The sequence below is a fragment of the Chelmon rostratus genome, chromosome 6 (assembly GCF_017976325.1).
Source record: "Chelmon rostratus isolate fCheRos1 chromosome 6, fCheRos1.pri, whole genome shotgun sequence".
Taxonomy (NCBI): domain Eukaryota; kingdom Metazoa; phylum Chordata; class Actinopteri; order Chaetodontiformes; family Chaetodontidae; genus Chelmon; species Chelmon rostratus.
The window spans coordinates 3,539,834-3,562,131 of NC_055663.1; the positions used below are offsets into that span (position 1 = coordinate 3,539,834).

Below are 22,298 nucleotides of genomic sequence, written 5' to 3' on the forward strand. Positions count from 1 at the left end.
CAGACCCGACTCCTGTCCCTGCTGTCTCCTAGGTGACGGCCGGGGTATATATATTTCGACTGGTTTTATGCATTTTGTGCCGTCACAGTGCAAACAGATTGCATTTCATTTTATCTCAGCCTCAGATTTTTTGGAATTATGATTTATATAAACTTTAAGGACAGGCATGGATGAGCTGCATGTTAAGCAGGTTTTATATTAAAAGACTATTTGTAATTACAAAGGGCTGCTTGGCAGGTTTGGTGGTGTTTAAAGGCGTCCTCATCAATACTCTCTGTCATGTTGTCACTGGAGAATAAATGACGGGTTTAATAAAAGAGAGCAAACAGAAGCAGGTCACAGGCGAGAATGTGAGGGCCACTCGTGGCCGTGCTCTATTCTCCGTCCCTCCTTTTCAGTCCATCTCTCACCCTCGCATGGCATGCAGAACGGCCCTGATCCTCCCAAAAAGAAGATTAACAAACCCCTGACAGAGAAGTAATCTCTCTGAAAACACTGACTACTACCATTTCAACATGCTGCCTCTGAACAGTGGAAAGTGCCTCTCTGGCATGCTTAATTGCAGTATGTGGTCCTGCATACACACACAGTGTTCCTTTAGGTATGCTAAATGGAAAGCCTTGGCTACTGAAGGCATTCCAACATTGTAAACGTGCAACAATGGACCTTTACAGTTTTGTGCTTGGCGTAGAGTTCAGAAATCCAAATAAACTTCAATAGGACATTTTCAGGGGAAGGTCTTTTGCTCTGTGTTTTCTCTGACGACAGTGTAGAGGGTTTGGTCGTTCAGATTCTACATCATAAATATGTTTGAACTTCAATTTGGGTGAAGAGTGATTCATGAGGGCTGGAGCCGTTTCCCCACTGAAGTATAACTGGTCGCATTGTTGCTTGTGTATGTTGTCATGAGATAACATTCCAGCCATTTGACCTCTTACTTTTGGTCCATTTTATTACTTATCTGTGTTCGGCACAGGGCTCTAAATTGTGGTGCTGTTTATACAACTTTGAGTTTTTCGGCAAGGCCAGCTGTGCAGAATTTCTGAGCTGAGTTTCAAGAATCACCTTCGCATTCATATACATTTTTGTCAGCTATATCTTAAAGGCTTCCCTAGTTTAGGGGAGCATGTGTGGCCCTCGGCTCATTGTACCGCGATGTCAAGTGAACTCTTTGACCACAGTCTTAAAACTGACTGAGGGTCAATGAGTGACTAAGATTGGGGTTGAGGGGGAATGCATGTGATGCTAATGCAAAGAGCAGCGAGCCTCAGTCTGGCCTTGTAAAACCTCGAGCTATCCATAATCATGCTGGCAGATATGTAATGCTGGAATTTTCCATAAGAGGAACAAGCCAGCTCTGTGTCTGTCCATCCATCTTTGTGTCCATCAGTCTGTGCCTGTGATTATCCTGTCAGGCTCTCAGTCACACACTGTTGACGCCGCTCTGTGACGCAACCCATCATTCAAATTATTTTTAGCGTAAAGTCCAGGCACAGGAATTGGTAATCCAAGGAGTGACATCTGGCCTTCAGGGCTTATGTGATTAGCAGAGAGCCTTGCCCCTAATAGCCTAGCGGACGATCTTCATTACCTCTCTGGACCGGCCACATCTACCGGACTGGTCCTGAAGTGCTCAACGTCGGAATAAAAAAAATAAGATTGTTCAGGGCATGTATGCAGATATCATGGCTGGAGCTTTAATAAGGGCTACAGGAGGCGTGGAGGTGCTGTGCTACACCAACTACTGTAAACCACCCGGCAAGCTTACAGTGAGCCCTCTAATGTGCGCTGCAGCTTCAATCCTGCAGCATTAGGGCTAAGACCAGATGACCACACAGATAACTAGTAAGTCCGAGCAAGGCCACAGAGACACTAAAAAAATCCAAAAAGGAGAGAGGTTAGGAGAGTTAAAAAAAGACAAATGAAGCAAAGTATCGTGGAGGCCTGCCAACCTCCCGCTGAATTAATCATCATCACCACTCAAAGGGCTAATAATGACAAAGTGTCCCCTCCTCTCCGCTTTCTGTCCACAGAATAGAGCCCACAATTATGGAAGTCCTCCCATCTTGGAGGGAAATGGGCCTCTAATTATGTTTGAGCGGAGCAACACTTCCCAGCTTTCAAGATGTCTATTAAACACACAAAAGCAGCAATTTTTTTCCAGCAGCAAACAAAGTTTCAGGGGTGTTTGCACGCATTGATTGTGTTAGTGTTTGTGTGCGAGCTGCGACCGTAGCATTCTCTGATTCATGCATCAGTTGATCAACAGCGAGGCCTAATTGTGTGTGTGTGTGTGTGTTGGCATGGCCAGGTGGAAGCTCTTAGTTTGTCAGCAGTAAACTACTTTTGGGTTTACTGGAAACTGTTTAAACATAGCATTACTACAAGTCTCATATAATCTTCTTTGTGCTGTAATAATCATTTCAATGGTACAAACAAGCCTGTTTGCAAAGAGAGAGATAAAGAAAGGGACTATTTTTGGGCAGTTGTTTGCTTGGAGAAGCTTTTGCTTATTCTGAGGCAGCTTGTTCCCAGGAGTTCAGAGCACAGCCTCGCTGCAGTTTTGCTTTTGTTTTGTTGTCTTCGGGATCTGTAGTTGAGCGGGAGTTCAGTGGCCCCCTCCTGTTCTCACAGTTACTTGAAGGAAATCTCTTCCACCACCTTCCCTAAACTGAGTAATTGTGTACCAATAAATGCAAGGGCTGGGCATGTGCAGTGTGGAAGGAAATTGCAATCATTCCTCGAGACTTTCGTGGGCCTGTTTTTGTGTACGGTTTTGTGCCGCTCGGCTGTCTCTGTGGAGCGTCTCATGAAAGGCTATTCTTTTAGTATTCACTCGGCCTATTTACTTTGCTGCATATGGGAACAGTGGGGAAATGGCATTTCCTCTGCATGAACCAGTGGTTTGCATAAGCACCACTCTATCTAAACCTGCTTATCTTTCTGCTAAACATTCTGGCTTTTATTTGCGTTTGCAATTTAAAAAACGTCGTTAATTTGTATTTAAAAAAATCCCTTTCTCGCCAGTTTTAGTGATGTAATGTCTGACATTTTATTCCAGAAATTCTAGACGCTAGTACAACTTAGAAACATTTTAATGCCAAAGCAACAAATGCTGAATGACATTTTGAGGGTTATTTAATGCTTCTTACTTTACTATGATGTTAAAGAGTTCATGAGGTTAACATGGTGGCGCATCAGCATGTACGCATGGTGTTTTAATGACCTGCTCTGACCCAAGCTGTCTTTATTTAAAGCTTCTGGCTACCACTCGTGTTTCAGCCACTCTCAATTTCCTAACCTCTCACTTTCATCCCCCTCCTGCCCTCTTTGCTCCTCCCCTCTGTTCCCCTCTTGTCACAGGTATGGCCTCGCAAGTGCAAGTGTTCTCCCCTCACACTCTCCAATCAAGTGCCTTCTTTAGCGTGAAGAAACTGAAGGTGGAGCAGAGTTGTAACTGGGATATGACAGGGTACGGCACACACAGCAAAGTCTACAGCCACAACAGCAGCAAGAACTTGTCGGCCGCCAGTGGCCCCCTCGGCATCAACAGCTCTCTGCAGGTCGCCAGCTCCACACTGCCCTACGAGCAGGCACTCATCTTCCCAGCCAGCGCCGGCCACATTGTGGTCGCCTCAGCCAGCAGCACTTCGGGGACCGTGGGGTCTCTGCTGGGCAGCGGGGGTGGAGGCAGCAGCAGCAACAGCAGCGGTGGTGGAGGTGGCGGCGGCGGCAGCGGTTTGGGTGGCGGGGTTGGCGTTCACAACCTGACGCGCCGCAGCACGGTCAGTCTTCTGGATACCTACCAGCGATGTGGGCTTAAACGCAAGAGTGAGGAGCTTGACAACAACAGCAGTGTGCAGATCATTGAGGAGCACGGCCCACCGATGATCCAGAACGGAGCGGCCAGCGGAGCCACGGTGGCTACGGTGGCCACCGCCACCTCCACAGCGACGTCAAAGAACAGTGGCTCCAACAGTGAGGGGGACTACCAGCTGGTGCAACACGAGGTGCTCTGCTCCATGACCAACACCTACGAAGTGCTGGAATTCTTAGGGAGAGGAACCTTTGGACAGGTGGTCAAGTGCTGGAAGAGGGGCACCAATGAGATTGTGGCGATCAAGATCTTAAAAAACCACCCGTCGTACGCGCGGCAGGGTCAGATCGAGGTCAGCATCCTGGCGCGTCTCAGCACGGAGAGTGCAGATGACTACAACTTTGTGAGGGCCTACGAGTGCTTCCAGCACAAGAACCACACGTGCCTGGTGTTTGAGATGCTGGAGCAGAACCTGTACGACTTCCTCAAGCAGAATAAGTTCAGCCCTCTGCCGCTCAAATACATCAGACCCGTGCTCCAGCAAGTGGCCACGGCGCTAATGAAACTGAAGAGCCTGGGGCTGATCCACGCTGACCTGAAGCCAGAGAACATCATGCTCGTGGACCCGTCTCGACAGCCCTACAGGGTCAAAGTCATCGACTTTGGCTCAGCCAGCCATGTGTCCAAAGCAGTCTGCTCCACGTATCTACAGTCCAGATACTACAGGTAAGAGCTGCAGCTTCGAAATGACACAAATGTCCTGAAATGGGTGAATGAAAGACTTAATTCAGCCGTTTTATGTAACATTGCAGATGGAAAGAGGAAATGGCACAAAGAAAAAAAGACATGTCCCTCTGTTTGTTCCTGTTTGGATGATTATTGTGCTTTCTGCATCTTGTTTGATTTATCCCTGCTTTAATAGGAATGTTTTCCTAGTTGAGCTGATTATTTGGCCAAACAGCCACGTTCGCTGCCAGCCTCATGAGCTGCTGCTGAAGTTCTCCCTCTTCCCAGTGATTCTGCCCTCCCTGTTGGCTTGTTTACCTCTGTAGTTAACCCCCTTCCAGTGTGGGATAGGACAGTCAAACTCAAAGGCTTGCTGAGTAGCCAGCTGCTTATTGTGGTTAATGTGATAAAACAAGCATGTCTTAGTGTTACTTTGAAGATTATCAAAGGCCTGACAACTTGGTACAGGCGCGACAGACCACAGGAAATATTTGAAGCAATGGCATTTTGTAGTGTTGCTGAGAGGTTTGGGGGAAGAAAGTGTTTTTTCCTGTTTTTCAGCACAGAGTTTCTGAAAAGATCTCAGAGAAACTCCCTCACTGAAGACGGCCACCAATCACGTGGGGTGGCAGCCTGCCCACAGGCTCCTATTCACCCCTTTTGCTCCACAGGCCCCTAGACCCTCAGCCCCCCATCACCATGGCTGGCTCCCATTTCCCCCGGGATAGAGATGAGGGGTCAGCCGGAGTTCTCCTGTAATATGTGCCTGTAATCCACACCAGCGGGCCCTGCATTAGAACCAGATGAGTCTCTGGGAAGCTCTTTCTTTCTTCTCCCGGCACTTCAGTCTTTTTTCGGCCATAGCAAACAGCGTGTTTAGGTTTCAGCAGAGGCAGCGCTGGGGGAGCCGTGCGAGGAATCAAACGGCGTCCACGTCCACACAGAGAGGAGCTTTGTTTGGGGCTCAGGCCCGGTGCAGATGCCAAGGGAAGGACAGGTGTGCATATGGTCCCACACACATAAAAACACACAGGCCAGGTGGCGGCTCTGCAAGTGCACATTCTGTCGAGAGAAGTTTGTGGTCCCCGCTTAGTGGATTCTGTTGATAGAAGTGTTTGCTTTTATTGTCTTCACAGTTTATCACCGTCTTTTTGAATATGCTACACTGTTTCCTGTTAAAACAGGAAGGTGGCAAGGCTTACAGTTGAGAGGACAGCAATGGTTCAAACTGCTGCATTCAGGAGATATGAACACTTTGCGCTCAAAAATCCTCAGATCCTGATAATCTTTTATCACATGTGACAGGTGTATTATTTTATCTGAGCTATAGTGTTTATTGAACTGTATTTTATATAAACACGTCTCCCCAAGTGTCTCCTGCTCCTACAGTATATTAAGATCCTTGTATGGGAATTGGATTGTACATGTCAACAGGGCAGTGCTGTTATATCAGTTTAAGTAGCTCATCCTGAGGTAAACACCACTAGCAGTCCGTTGTTGCTCCTGGGCTGTAGGTCAACAAACAGGCCATAAAATGTTCCTGTTTGTTTTCTCTGGGAGTGACGAGTAGAGGAGAGCGGCGAGATCATCCCTTCATTTCCTCTTGGCAGCGTAGGAGAGGAAAGAAGGGCTGACATTGACCAGAAAATTACCCACCAGCCACCAAAACCTAGACCAGTGACTTGGTGACCCTGGTTTGAGGTACTGGGAGTGGTGTGGGTGTGTGTGTCACAGGGCTTTCTGTACTGCGTAATGCACTTACAGCATGTAAACAAGAAGAGTGTGTGTGCTTTACCGGGACTCATTGTGAGGAATGAGACAAGTCTTGCAATTCCATTCAAAGAGTGAGCTCATGGGAGATGATCACTACGGGCGTCTGAGCATCTCATGCAGTCTGGGCAGCAAACAAACTTTGGCTGCGGGTAGAGTTCATGGCGAGTTCAAAAGCTTAGAGGAGAACATCAAACCATCTTTGATGATTTCAGATGAGAAGATAGCAGGATAGTTTCTGTTTCTGTGGTGTAGACAGTACCTTTACAGCGGAGAGACAGGTGGGATTTGCCAGCACCAACCTGCCGGCTCTGTGTTACTGGATATCCTCCACAATAGCAAAAACATCCCCCTGTTGTCTTCTTTGATGCTTGTCAAATAAAATATTTGTGTCTTGTCTTAATGCACTCCAGTTTTCCTCAACCGGTCTTATGTTGGATTGATGAGGTGAAATCACATCAGACAGGGGTAATGCGAGGAGGAGCTGTGAGAGCTACGTGTTTGTCTTTCTTCTTTTCCTCTTGTGATGAGACTGAAGAAGGAGTCGTGTCAAGCACGGTGCAGACATTATACCTGCAACACCATTATCACGCACTTTGGCTCCCATCCATTTGATGGGAGTTTCGCACCCCTCGTGCATGGCTGTTTGCATTTTGGATGTCATAGATAGCATCGTGCTGCTGATGTCCTGTGTGCTGTAAGAGCCTTGCAAATGACTTTTCCACAAGGTTGACTGATGCAAATAAAACAGCAGCATTCAAGGTAAACAAGCGATGCGCTGTTTGCAGGAACAGCTCTCAGGGTGCTTAGAGTTCCAACTTTGTTCGCTTCAGTGCTTGGCGAACACAGGCTCATGTTGCTCAGCTCATCTATCCTTGTCAAATATGCCTGTCTGTAGCACTTCTGCACTCGGTGCCACCAAACTTGAAGATCTCTCTACTCTTATTTAAATGTATTATTACCTTAAGCCTCTGTATTCTGCTGCGGGCTTGTTCTGTCCTCTCCTACATTATTGTGTGGTGTTAATGTCGTGATCACATCAGCTTGTGACCTGACACTGTTCCATTTACTTCTTTTATCCCCGTCTCTCTTCCTGCACACCTTCTCCCCTCTTGCCTATTACTAATGATGTAACAGGTAAGCCGGCTAGTCAAGCTTACCCTGTGCCAGATAAAGGGATTATTGTCTTGTCCCAGTTGGGCATGTTTGTCCTATTTATCTCATCAGGTAAAGGCCATGAGATGGGTGGAATGTACGAAGACATTATTTAAGTTCATGTAAACCTTCCTGACTTGAATTTGGCCTTGTGGTGACTACTGTTAGTGAAAGGGAGGTGTAGCGTGCCTCTCACCCTACATGACTGTCTGCTGGACTGTCTAAGGGTCATTTAGGTCTTGGATTTTGCTGTCTCCAAAGGACAGGAGTTCTGCATGGACATGGGTCTGACGGTCTCTGGTCTTTAGCTACGACTCTTAACCCCAGCTGGCGTTCCTAAATTTCAAACCTGGACCCAAACCAGTATTACACTTAAAAGTTCAGTTCTTGCAAATAGCAACAAGAAGTAGTTTAGCAGTCGCTACAGCTGTGTAGGTTTGTGGTGCTTGCTGTGCTGTTACTTTCGATAATCCTCAAACTGTTTTCATAGGGAGTCTTTCTTTCATAGAAAGTAGTTGCAAAGAAAACTGCTCACAGCAAGATGTGTGCACTGCCCAGAGTAACAGGAACATTGTTACTGTTGAATTTTTAATTGCTTTTTGGGCCACCCACAGAATTTTGTACAAGGGTGGAGGTAGCAATGTCAGAGACAAATAAAAAAAAAACCTCAGCAAATACAAGCCTAACTGTCTGCATGACGAGGTGCAGTAGCACGAGAGGCAAAATAGAGGGGTTGATGACCCAATCAGTTAATCCCCCCTCATGCCTTCATTTGTGATTGGATTGTGATAGATGTTTTAACCCACTCATGGACTCCTCATCAATGCCCAGACAAACACTTTAAGAGTCAGTACCCCCCAGCAGAGGTGGTTTTCAGATGGTCAGACAGTGTCTGAAACTCCCTCCCCACACATCTGTCCTACGGCTGAATTGAGGGAAAGCATCTGCCAGTCTGTGTGAGTTTAGGAGCGACCGGTCCAGGTGTGTGGAGGTGAATCAGGCAGGCCTTAACGTTCTTTCTCAAGCTCTCTTGTCTTTCTTACTTTTTCTGTGTATGAATGAGTGCAACACTGTCGATGACTCTCTGAAAGTGTGCACCATTATCCCCTTATTTAAATAATTAATGATCATGCCTGGCCCCTCTCCTTTCAGCCCACCTTTGAGTGTGGTGGTTCGGAACAGCTGTAAACCGTTTTTTTCCCCCTCAATTTCCGTCTCAGTTTCCAAGCTCACCCGGGCCTTTCTCTACAGAAAGACTCACAGCGGCAGCTTTACAGCGGCTCGCTCGGTTTGCCACAAGACAGAGGGACAGAGACAGAGCAATTTCCTCTCATAATTAAACATCTTAACAGCCCTAAAGCCTGAAGCTGTACTGCACATACTGCATACATGTCAGCACCTGCCAGCTTGTACCTGTTATTTAACATGCACACATCAAAGACTTCATACTTTGACATGCATGAGAAGCCTATATGGTACATACACAACAGCAGTAGAGCCTGAAGAATTAGCCTATTAGTCACTGTGGGTGAAAGGAAAATGAGCCAACAGTGTCTGAGAGGGACGAATGGGCTTGTTGATGTCACCAGTGATCTGAAGGGGCCAGTGTTTGTGTATTCCCAGTGCTATCAGTATGAAACAAAAGGCCTCTGGCAGAAGAGATCTTAATGCATCCAGATGGAAACTTCACAAAAAGCTCATACTGTGCAACTCTCTGCATTTTCTCATTCTGCTTTTAGAGCCCGTATCTTTATTCGTGTTGGCAGTAAAGATGGGCGCAGCTGATGCTACAGTAGATCTCTGACACCGCCGGGCCTTAATAACTGATGAAATATGTATCTGTCTCCATCAGGGGTGGTGCAGCCACTGCTCGGGCTGAGACGGCTGAGTGTAAGACGAGCCCCTGCCCCACCTGTCTATCTGTCTCTCTATCTGTTGTTAGCGTTGCACAACCAGACAGACAGGGCAGGCGTTCCAGCACATTTACCCTGCCTCCATGCGAAACATCAAGGGGTGTTTTAATGAATGAGGTTGCTATTAGTTACTGTTCTGTGAAGCGTGTGTTTAAATGTGTGTGTGCGTGTGTGTGTGTGTGAGAGGGAGAGAAAGGTAGGTAAACGCCAGGATCGGGTTGCTACAGAGGAAGGATGAATTAGAGCAGGACAGAAAGGCAGATTCGCTCACTGTGATAGTGCAGGTGTTGTTTATGTGAAGCTTCCAGAGAAAGTGTCTTGAAGGAAAAGGAGAATGTGGGAGAAGAGGGTGGAGTGACGGAGGTGGGGGGTGTAGGAGGTCGTTGTTTTTGCATTCTTCGCCAGAACCTGGAATAGCACTTTCTTTCCCCCAAGCAGTGGCAGATTATTACTAATGCAAATGAGCTTTCATTAGGTTCAGCCTGACTGGGTGGCTGCTGTGGCATGTTGTTACTTTTTTTGCTGACTTCCTGGTCGGCTTGCTTTGTATTTCGCTTTGTACTTCCGGCTTGTGGCCACTCAGGGCCAGGGCCATGCTGCTGTTGTTTTTGACCCTGGATGCTGAAATCATTGGCTATTATCAGGAGCCGGCATATAAAACAAAGATTCCTAAAATGATAATTACTGCTCCCTGTATTCACTACTGCGCTTTTTATGACAGTCATAACACCTTAGTATGCATGACAGAATCCTCATAACCTGTTTCTCATTTATAATTTGCCTCTGGGCAGCTCTTCAGTGTCTCCACAGAGCAGCAGGAGACATGTAGCAGCTAAGCTAATTAACTACCGGTAGTCGAGCATATGCATCGGAACATATAGAGTGGTCAGCCGCTCACAGCCATTTAGGCAAATAATGAATGAGAATGATTTAACTCTTGAGGAAAAAGTGAACTTAACCGCCAAGCTGATGGACACACTCATCAATACGCTCTGACAGCCTACCGAGGTGTGTGTGTGATTGGTGCATATGTGGGTGTGTGGGTGTGTGTGTGTGTGTTTGTGCACCCCTTCTGCTGCGGGACTGTGCGCTCCACGATAAGACGGAGCTTTCTGAGTTTCACCGCAGCGCTTCATCCCGGCTACTCGTCTTTGTTCTCCCTCGCAGTTCAATTTCCATACATTTCCCAGGATATTAAACTGACGGAAATTAAGCCGCCTTGATAAAACGCAGCGAGCCGCCCACTTAAGCTCACTAAGGCTGCAATCTGTCTGCTCCGTATTGATTGGTTTGTTTGAAACATAGTTTTCCTCACCTCAGCTTTTGGGGCGGATAGCAAATGTTGGCCGCACACAAGAAGGAACTTGTTCAAGCTTACAGGTGTGTGTGGAGTTGCTGCAGAGCACCTGAGAAAATCATAAACTGGAGTTCATTAAAATGCCCATACTCAGCTGTAGGTAACAGTTCCAGCCACGGAACAATGGAAATTTCCTCTCACTTAAGTCTGACAATCGTTAACTGGACAGGTGGAACTTCCCACAGCAGCAGTCGTACATTCATTTTCCTGCTTGCCACAGATTTGACTTTCTTTTCTGGATTCAAGCACCCGTGGGTTGGCAGGGTGATGGCAGCCATCAGCAGCTGACTGGCACAGGTGCCCCCGGGTCTAAATAAATCATGAGGCCTCCTGCTGATCCCCCCTTACACCATTCCTGTATGCCCGCCATCCCTCCGCAGGGAGCTCCAGAAAGGGGGTAGCCCCCGCCACTGCGCACTGCCTCGGCTCCTTCCCGCCCTCCTTCCCTTTCTATTCTTTCCCACCTCCCCTCACCTTCCCTTCATGCCCCCCCCCCCCCCCCCCCCCCCCCCCCCACCTCTTCCATCCACTTACATGAATATTTAAAAGCTAACACCAGGATGGGAAATATGCAGCAAGGGCAATGAAGACGTGCTTGAGAAAAAAAAACAGAAGAAATGTTCATTCTGGGACCCTGAATTTCCTTATTTAAGGGGGGTCATGGGGGTATTGATGAAATTCAGAGTGGTCCAATTACAGTGGGAGAGAGTTATAAAGGCAGAGCAAAACAGAGACTATCAACAGCAGTCAGACAGAGGGCAGGAGAGACACCGAGAGAGGGGGAGACTGATCCAAGCCATAGCTGTCCAGCTGGGGAGAGGATTGGGGGGATTGGGGAGGCCCAGCAGGGACCTGCAATCGGCTCCATGCTGGCTGTGTGTGTGTGTGTGTGTGTGTGTGTTTGTTCAGACTGACTGCCACTGTGATAGAGAATGCCTGGTGTGCAGAGGCCCATGCAGGCTCCCATGAAGTTTTCAACAGAACAAAACAGATGCATTCGTTTTCTCAATTGAAGGAATTTGCTAATGTGCATATACGAGGGTAAATAGTTTGGCTAATTTGCGGCAGGCAAGTGGGCAGAGCCCGGCGTCGCTCAGCCAGCCAGCTGGGGCCCCTGCACAGAGAGAAAAAGAGGCTTTGATGACCCGCCCCCCACCCCCCGTCTCTCTCCCCCTCTTCATTTAGTATCATCCCTGGCTCAACACAATAACTAGATTTTCCTCTAACTACCGTTTTAACAAATGTATCCACTCGCTTTCATGCCCCCCCCCCCCTTTTAAATGTGTTCATGGTGTTTGATAGAAGATGTTCGACAGCCCGGTTAAACATAGCTCACGTTCATGGTGACAGTTGTCGCTCTATAAAAACGTTGCTATTTTTCATTGCAGATGGCTGAATTAAACAAGGCTCTGTTCTTACTACACAGGCTATTTTCAGAGCCTCTCGTCAAGTCATAAAGCAGAATTGCTGTGTGACTCTCAGATTCCAATTATTAACGGCACGCTTTGCTCACATTTACGGCTGTCGAGTCCAGATAGGATCAGAAATGTTTTTGAAAAGATGTTTCGCTGTAGTCAAGAGGGAAATGTGGATGTGAAAAGAAAACTGTCCAAAATGAAACTAAGGCATCACAACAACAAAAAAAGACTTGAAGATACATGATGCAGTCCTGATTTACAGGATGTTGTTTTTTACCATTGAAGAAATGCATGGGTCAAGAAAAGGGTAAGAGAAGTGTATGACCTGACATTCATCCGCACAAAGGATCTGATGTAGCCCTCTCTCACCATCGTTGAGTAGTCTGGGGTGAAGCCTCACATAGCAAACATGTTTAGATGTCAGAAGAAAAGGCCGTTTCCTCAGAAACTACGTCAGCCTCTTCATTCTTTTATTAACCTTGTGTCTCAGTGAACTCCTCACATGGACGTCTCCGGGTGTCTGAGGATGAGCCAGACGAGCTTTGGATGAAAAAGAATTGCTTTTTTGGAATATAAAGGCCACTCAAGAGTCTGTTCAAGCTGTATGCTGGTCATGAAACGGTTCTGAACCAAATCCTATTTCACCCAAGCTTGATAAATAATTTAAAGTGACTAATAGTGCCTTGTGACAGAGAATGTATCGCCGTGGTGTATCAGATTGCGTTGGTTTCAGCCTGAGGCGTAATTTGTTTGGAAAAATAATTACTCCTGTATTGGATCCTGGTTAAATATTAAAAGGGTTAGCATTAGGAATGGGGCAGGATCCAAGGGTGTTTTAGTCTACTTCTGGGCAAACACGTTGCTTAATCACCACTGTAGACAGGCTGCCACAAACAGGAGAAAAACTGCTGTATTTAATTGCTGTATTCAACTGCTACAGTGCTAAATTTCACAAAAAAACGGAGCAACACAAACTAATGAAGTTCTCCTGTGTGCTTGGCCACCAAGCTTTGAAGACTAATCCCAGTGTTTTATGAGCGAGGAGCGTCAGATTGTCTGTTGAGTTCAGCTGGTTATTGGGTGCACAAGCTGGGAGGCACCAAAGAGCATTAAGACGCTATATATCAGCCCACAGAGAAAACCAAAAAAAAAAAAAAGAAGAAACACGTTCCAGTGAGATGGTAGATTACATGAAGGAGAAAAAGCAGAAATACTACAATAGAAAAGAGGAGAAAAAGAAGAACAAACAACAGAACAAGAGGCTAATTAATCACTGGAAATATGAACAGTCGCTTCTAAACGGCACAAGGCAACTTAGTGTGTGTGTGTGAGTGTGTGTGTGTGTGAGTGTGTGTGAGAGAGAGAGAGAGAGAGAGAGAGAGAGAGAGAGAGAAAGAGAGGGAGAGAGAGACTGGCTGATTAAACGCTGATGTTGTGTCATGTCCCACCACACACAACCTGTTCAATGTCCTAATGTCAGAATACCAAAATTTTCAACTTTGATGCAATAATAATAAGAAATACCTCTGTTTTTGTCTGCCTTTGATACTATAGAACAAATTATTAAGGGAGATCATATTGTTTTAAACACGTAGTATTGAAAAAGTATTGAAGTATTGATCCTTTTGACAACGTTAAATGTCCGCACCTTTAAACCACCTGTGGCCCTGCAGGATCAGACTGATTGACAGCGTATTGGGACGGTTTTTGCACGTATACACACATATATCGTAAACATGGAGTGTGGCATCAGGTGTGCCTCCACTGGCTATTCTGAGCGGAGAGAACTCCGCACACACTGACATAACTCACATCGTCCCTTTAAACACAGCGGGGACGTCAGGGAGGGCTGCAACAGCGCCACGCAGTCTTTCATTACAGCCAGAATCTATATATCATCAAACAGATGGCCTCTCTTTCAACAAGCGCAGTGTGTGAAGGTGAAGGAGTGTCTGCGCATCAGCCAACTCAAAGCTCAAAATCGGTGCCTCAACAGAACAGACAGGACAACTGAGGCTGGATCTGCAAAGACGACATCTGCCGCTCTCACTGTAACCGTGTGCTCCAGATCCCGTCTCCCCAGATCCTGCCTGAGTGTTGTCTGTGTACCCAGAAAAAAGCAATTACATGCCCCCCACCCTCTGTGCTTCTATTTATGAAGGCATTTCCATACACACGCAGACTCAACATACATACCACCCTTGAGGCAGAATCTCATTCACCAACACTCTTTCACTTCTCATACTTCTCAAGAGGCTTACATGAAAATGGATACAGAGGGTTTCCTGTATGCATTCCGCTGAAGGCTTGAACACACTATACAGAAATCAAGGCCCAGTACACTCAGTGTAGATGTATCGCACAAGTCCATTAACACGCAACCCTGGATGCCGCACAAGCTGCTTTCGGCGCGAAAGTAAGCAACGGCATAACGCTCTCATCGTAGCAGGAAATGCATTTAACATCAGGGACTTCAGTAAACCGTCATAAAAAGCACACGCAAATCTTGTCTCCCCCTTTCCTGTTTTGTGTTTGTGTCCATGTGAATGAAGAACATTAACACCCATCATTTCACTTGAAATCTAAAAAGAGAGTCTTTGTGGCGGCTGTCGCCATAGCAACCAAGGCTCTTGTTCCAAAATTGTCCATTTACCTCTGAAGGTGCAACACCTGAACTAGACTGGGCTGTTTTGATCTGCCTGCCTGCCCCAGCCGACAGCTGTGTACTTTAGGGACAGGGAGGGCCCTTGAGCCACACTCTCATCTCGCTGCTATTGTTTGCCCAGGTGGGCCAGGACGCCCCCCTCTCTCTCTCTCTCTCTCTCCCTCTCCCTCTCCTTCTCCTCGCTTTCACTCTCTCATTCCCTCTCTCGCTCTCCATCTCTTCCTCTTTCTCGCTTGCCTCTCTCTGCCTTTGTTCCACGGGGACCTGTGGTCCAACTGAAGCTCTCAGTTACACAAAGAAACCAAATTGGCTTTCATCTGCAGCCTGTTACCAGCTGTGTGTGCATTGTGCATTTGTGTTCCCTCTCAGCGCAGAAAAAGTATAGATTTTACCCATGATGCTGTTGTTATTATTGTTTTGAGTCATTGCTCTCCTTGCAGAAGCACTTTCTTCTCTGACAACTCCAGATTTGGTTTCTAATTTCTTCTTAAATCCTGTGGCATGATGGTGCTGTCAGCGGTGCTGTTCCATCTTTCCAGTTTGGAAATGCAAAAACAGGATGGTATTGAGAAGCCACCGGAAGCCCATTCTCCACTTCACTCCTGGGTCAAAGCGTGTGCCAAGCTCTTGACATAGCACACATTGGTGCTTGAGGAGCACAAAACCCCCCAAGGCCCTAAGTCCCACACCAACCCCGCTGTTCACAGTGTCACCATGGTGACAATAAAGCTTCAAGTCAGGCACAAAGATGTGGTTTTTAGGTGTGTTGGTTCACCATTCGTACTGTGTGTGTTTGAGAGAGTGGGGAAGAGATGGCCCATTTAGCAAAACCCGAGCTTCTGGCCTTGTACACAACACTCTTCAGGGCACCGAGAAGAACAGCTGAGAAAACAGCAGGCAACTTTCATTAGTGATCCCTGCCCCTTGTCCCCGTTCCTCCTCTTTGCCTCTTTCTACATCTCTCCCTCCTTCGTCATCCTCCCTTCGCCCCCGTCCCTCTGATGTCCGCCTGCTCCTGCCCATCCCTCCCTTCCTCTCCCCATTTCCTTTATCCTGACCTCTGTCCCTCACGCAAATCTGCCTGGCATTTCAATCATCACATCCAGAAGCCATATAGGATCACAAAGCCTCATCCCTCTCGGCTGGTCGTAAAGGCTTCGATAAATGGGACGGAAATGCATTTCTGCGTGCAGTTGTCTGGTGTCTGAGCAGGAGCGTCACACGAGCACGTTGCAGAGCATTCAGCAGATCCTGAGGTAGTGAGGTGCACTGAAGACATACAAAAAGAAAAAAATAAAATTTTACTCTACTTATGTGCAGACTTGTGCATGCAATAAAGGACAGAGGAGTTGAGGTGAAAGTGTAAATGCGGGTTTTTCCTTTAGCACAGTAAACAGGTGGTAAAGGGAAAAAGAGGTCAGACACTTTGCTCTGCCTTCCTTTGTGTGGGTGTGTGTGTGCTCACAGGTGTCCTACAGTCAAATATCTGTACCCACAAGCCTCACAGACGCACATGCTGCTGACGGAGCTAACTCTGCCGCTCTTGAATCAGTCAAAGGCAAGCGTAACCGCAGGAGGAGAGAGTTTAACAGACTCCTTGAACTCGTTGCACGTCTTTGTGCTGGAGTCCTCCCTCTGAATCGTCACTGCGCACTGCAGCTCGAATCAATCACAACTACAGCACCTGTTCTACATCGGTTAGAGGGACCCTCTGTTTGTTTGTCTGCCTGTCCGTCCGTCCGTCTGTTCTGTTTGCCTTTTCTTTCATGGGAGCTGGGGGGAAAGGAGGAGAACGGATGACTAAGTGCAGTGAATCATAAATGAGTTGAGGCGAGTGTTGCTGCATTGGAGAGGCTCAGTGTGATAGCACCAGCTACCTGTCACATTTCTGTCTCCGCTTTGTTTTCAGCATAAAAAAGCCTCTTTCTCTGCCGCCAAGTCTTGAAAAGGAGCCATTTTGTGGGGCTAATTGTATAAAGCCGGCCACTGAAGCATCTGAGGACAAGTCATAACAGCCCTTTTAGATATACTGCAGACAGCTGAAGCAGGGCTGACCCTGCTCCAGACCCAAATCATCGGTCACGAATGTTGAGCCTGCGTCCAACAGATGATGACCCCCAGTTTGCTCACACCACATGAGCCAAGTTCTAAACGCTTTATTTTACAGCGAGTTGACTGGAGGCAGGACATGTAAGGACTCCTAGACGATTTCTGCCGGGAACACAGGAAAGCAACTGTGTTCGCTGAAACAGCCGACAAGTAAGGACAGCAGCATGCTCCAACACACCTCCCGCCTCCCTTCTCGTTGTTAAGCTGGGAGTGATGAGTGCTATTTGCATTACAAGGTTCCTGTGGAGCAGAATAAAACGCAGACAGAGCTGTGAGCAAAGCGAACACTCTCAGGGTGGCCCTGTGCTAATTGCGACCGGGGTGCATTTACTGATTATAGTTAAGTGGTCCAAAATGGTCCCCTGCTCTCTGTTGCATTGACCCACTCCCTCCCCTGGTGGATGTGGTCAATGGCAGGCCTGTTGAGATGCCTTTCTGCTGAGGGAAGAAAACAGGGTCCAATCGTGCCTGTCTCCTCGCCTCGTCTCCCGAAGAACACGGGAAAGGAGAGTCGGAGGGAGGAAGCGCTGATTTTAAATCAGTTTCCAACAAAGTGAACAAAAGGAGTGGGGACAGCAGGAATCAGCTGGCTGCTGTTTTTCATAATTGACGAGCCTGGTGAAGTAAATGCTGCATTAAAATACAAATACCAAATTGCATCTGCGGAAACTGACATGCTTTCCTCTAAATGTGAACAATGAAAAGAGGGTTGAACTGGATTTCGGTCTGGAGGCTGTGTATCTTTTTTGCGAGTGCATGTGCAGCTCATGACTATTCATGTCGCCTGGAAAAACATGCAAGTGTGGTCAAATGGAAATTAATGGAATACAAAGTGGAATGGGGGAAATGAAATCCCCACTAAAGAAAGGAGGTTGCATGCGCAGACGGGACCAGGTCAGTGTTTTGTATTCCCTCTCCTCCCTGTTGCCTGCGCTGTAACAGGAGGCCCCGCAGTGGGAGAGCAGGCCGCGGGTGATATAACAGCCACTGGATCACACAGGCTTTGATCTCCCCTCTGGGTTTCTGAGCGACTATGGGATAGACTTTAGGCCTACTGATGAGGAGGTGGAGATCTCACACCCCCTCTAGTGCCGGCTCTCTAGCAGGTCTATCTTTTTTTTTAAACCACACAGAGCATATCTTTAGGCAGGGTCTCAGTGTGATATCTTTACTTGGAAGTACTGCTGGATTTGTTTTCAGCTTTCTTCATTCACCTGAGCGTGATGCAAACAGTCACTCTCTGTGCTTTTCTTGATTGTTCTTCTTGATGCCCGTCGCTGACCCGAACACAACATCTGGTTAAGCCACATAGGCCATTTCTTCTCTCTTAAGGAGTTATTTCCTTCTATTTTTTTTCTCAGAGGGGGTTTGAGTCTTACAGCAGGTCTAGCGTTTTACATAACCCCAACACAGTGATGTAATTCCTTCTCCCCCTGAATGCTGGTGTCAGAAACACTAGGCTGTGTCCCTCTAGCTGTTCACTCTGCCCTTGTGTCATAATCTCTCTCATGGCTGGCCTGATCCCCCTCCAATTTATGTAATTAACTGATGTCACCGCTCTGGATTGCCTGCAAACACTGTATCAATGCAGCCCTGATTTCCCTAAAAGTAACAAATCCTTGAGGACCTGTGGTCTATTAATGCTGTTATTCACGTAGCTCACAGTTATATGTGGGGGGGTATTAAAAGTCAGAAAATAACAAGCCCCATTACATAAACATGGAGAAGTAATTGGGGTAGAAAAAAAAGTTTCTTTTATTATAGGAGTTAGCAAAATTACTACTTGCCAATTAGAGAGTCAGTGTTTTATGAGTTGGGCTTGTTGACGTAGAGGGATCTGTGTGTCTTTATGGGAGTGTGTGCATAGAGTGAGAAGGGGGTTTGCTTTGTGTGACTAATACAACACACGACCTGTGCTTTTTGAGCACAAATACTAACACGAGCACATAACAGCCAGGCCTTGCTTTACAAAAAAAACCCAAAAACGACTGCTATCATAGCTTGGTGGGACCCCTTTTGTTTTGTGCGTGGCTGGCTGTTTGCGCTCCTGTATGCACATCTGTGTGTACAAGCACAAACAAACATCCAACTGTGCTGGATGATTAGATTTCCAGGGCATGGTCAGTGGCTCGTATGAGATCATGCATCCATACAATGTGAGGGAAGGCAGACTTTCTGGCAAGCAAGCAGACCTGACCTCCAAACAATCAGGCAGACAGACATATAGACAGATCCTAAAACCAGATAGCCCAGCAGGAAGAAGACAGACAGACTGGCAATCTGTCCGATTGGTAAGAAACAGACAAATAGACCCAGAGACAGATAGAGGGCAGGGTCTGGCTGCAGGGAGAGACAGACCCTTTGAATGAACATTTAGGTTAGACGGACTGGGTGAATGTGTCAGGCTTTGCACTGCCCTCAGACATAGATCAAACATAGAACCAGCCATCTAGGACACATCACGTTGCTCAAGGCCCAGTGTTGGCCCTCCTGACTGGGGCAGGGACTCTGCCTCCCTCCCCCGGAGGGAAGGAGATCCAAGGACGTCTCCTGAAGTTTCCATGGTTGCATATCTCAGCTAGATCCAGCCTTGTTTGTTTCGCCTGGAACATGCTCCGCTGCACCGACCCACATTAATAAAGTGCTTGCAGACTTAACCCTTAGGTGGCCGGCTAGACGGCCAAACTAGCACACATTTGCATGGTGCAGAAGCGCCATTTGTCCTGTGCTCTCATTTCATCACTGCCGTGACATTTAGGCTAACATGTTATGGGAAATGAGCTCGGTTTATGTTTCCTGTGTCCCGTGTACCATGCCTGATGATAATGAGGGGGAAAAAGGCCAGAGGAGAGGGGTGGGGTCAATATGCTAATAGTGGGTGTACATTTTGATGCCTCGCTACCAGCATGGAGTGGTTTGGAGAGACGGGCTATCATTCTCCACCTCCTTTTCCCTCATTATACCCTTCTCTGTCTCTCTCCATCTCTGTCCTCCCCCATCCCCTGCTTTCTACTCTCATCCCTCTCCATGCCCTTCACTATCTTCTCTCCTCCATTTCTCCCCCCTGCTTCATCTCTCTCCTGGTACTCCTCTCCTAACACCCACCCGCCCCCCAAACGCCTCTCTCCCAGAATATGAGATACATTTGTTTTCCTCTGCCAGGCGGCGAGAGTGGGACGCGTGGCGTGCAAAGTGCTGATGTGTTGGTTTCTGGGTAATTATAACATCCCTCGGTCTCCAAGAAAACTCTAAACTAATGTTTAATTTGCCTCTCCGCTCAAAGGAAGCCCTCCTTTGTTATTGCCGCGGCAATTAGCTGGAGCCAAGGCCCAGGCATTTCCTGTGATTGTTGTGATTTGCATAGAGAGCGAATCAGAGAGGGTATCAAGACCCTATACCCCTCTTCTCTCACTGCCATTATAGCAACCCACTCCTCCCTTCCTACCTTTCACACTTCCTCCCCTCCCTCTATCCCCCTTGCTACACTGAATCTTCATCAGTAGCCTCGCAACCAAAACTTCAACCCCCGTGTCTACATTGTGGTTGATTGGCAGGCGAGGAATTGACAAACTGAAGGGCACAACACAATGATTTTATTTTTCTTCCAAGGCGATGGTGTCAGCGGGTCATGTGTCTCTTCCCTGCACGATCCCTAATGGGGGATCCTCCAGCTTCAGCCAATATCCTCTAATTAACTGCCTGTTCGTAGCCTAGCTGGTGGCATTCCAAGGAGGATGGCGCTAATGGAAGTTGTTAATTGAAGGTATAAACATATCGTCTGTAGATGAAGATGTCACACAGGCTACCTGCATGCTGGACACACACACACAGGGGCGTGCAGTGTTTAGAATGGGGCGCAGCGGCATGGAGACCTATACTTAATGAGATTATCAGTCAAAAAATAAACAGCTAGACGCTGGTGAACGTGCTGTTTTTGGTCCTGAGGGGAAACCATTAACTGCCATCGCTGCCTCGTGGTGGCTATTGTGTTTTCTGCTCTGGCCAGATAAGAAATTGACTCCCACTGTTTAATCTCAGGGCAGATGCAGCTGCCATGTGTTCAGCAGTGTTGCTGTGTGTTAACATTCAAAATAATTCGCATTTGGCATTACTTTATTAGCAGCCACTGTCATATTTGTAATCACTGGGTACTTTTGAATCTCTGGAGTTGAATGTGTCAGACCTCACCTTAATGAACTCCTATACAACAGCTGATTTCCATAGAGGCCCGCCTTTGCACCTTTGCTGAGCTTTAGTGTCATTACAATACTTGAATGAATTTGCATTTCCTTATCAGCGCCTGCCTCTGTGTCTACGCTTACTATAATAGTGCCGCTGCGCGATATGATATCCACATTTCCTCCGCTGCTTCTCCCTTACACTCTCATCAGATTATTAGAACTGGTATTTTCCCATTTGTGGGTTTTAGTGCTGAGAGCTATGGCTTCAGGGAGCCTGTTCAGTGGAGAGAGAGATAGAAACAGGGAGCGGAGAGAAAGCGAACGAGGGAAGGAGGGGTAGGCAGAGGGCTAATGGGGAGATAGAGGGTAAGCTGTAGGGGCTGTTAAACCTGAGGAGGGGCTAATCCACGAGACGGCACTCTGCGCTCTCCTGCTCTGGACCGGTGTGGCATGGTCGGCAAGTGGCACATCGTGGGCCCCTGCCGTCAGACATAGCCCCCTGATCTATATTTCAAAGCTGAGAGTAGAGAGGAATTCAGTAATGAGCTCCCATCTTCGTTTTGGTAGAGGAAGACTCTCTTTGTGGAACTAATTGAAAGTGGCATGTGGAGTGCTGGGGAGCTCTTTGGGGGCTGTTGCTGCATTTCAAGGGATGTGGAGAGATAAGCCTGCACGCCGCTGTGGCTTTTGTGTCGCAGGTCTGAAATAAACAGGTCTCTTAGAGGAGAGTGATGCACTTTACGGCTGCGGTTGTGGGGGGGCGTCCTGTGTTTTGTGCGCATGTGATTGTGTGTGCTTTTGTCTACGACAACCTGTGTCCGTTACTGAAATTACACCCCCACGCACATTCCGCGTCTCTTCTCCTCTCCCTCCCCTTAATAAATCTCGTTTTCTGTGTCAGCTCATCAGAGATGCAGTTTGTGTGTGTGTGTGTGTGTTTGTGCGCACGTTTGTGCAGACACGTGGATGTTATTTGGGCTCCCTGGGTGGAGGAGCGGCTCTGATGGGAGATGGACTTTTTCTATTACTGATATGGAAATGGCCCGAGACGTACGCAGTTAGACTGACACACTGCGTGGCATTTACTGAAATGATGAAACAGAGCCAGGCCTTAACTATTTACAGACACACACATCCATGAACACTAACACACCCACATGTGCACGCACACACACACTCACATGTTC

General features: G+C 47.3%; 1 protein-coding gene across 3 annotated transcripts in view; it reads left to right on the plus strand.

The window, feature by feature from the left end:
* The window catches only part of hipk2 (homeodomain interacting protein kinase 2), a 70,488-nt gene that overhangs the window by 12,933 nt on the left and 35,257 nt on the right, over positions 1 to 22,298 (plus strand). For all 3 annotated transcript variants that reach the window (XM_041938417.1, XM_041938418.1, XM_041938420.1), the window contains exon 2: positions 3,364 to 4,543. In XM_041938417.1, the coding sequence (XP_041794351.1) occupies positions 3,364 to 4,543 (1,180 nt within the window). The remainder of the gene's footprint in view (positions 1 to 3,363; positions 4,544 to 22,298) is intronic.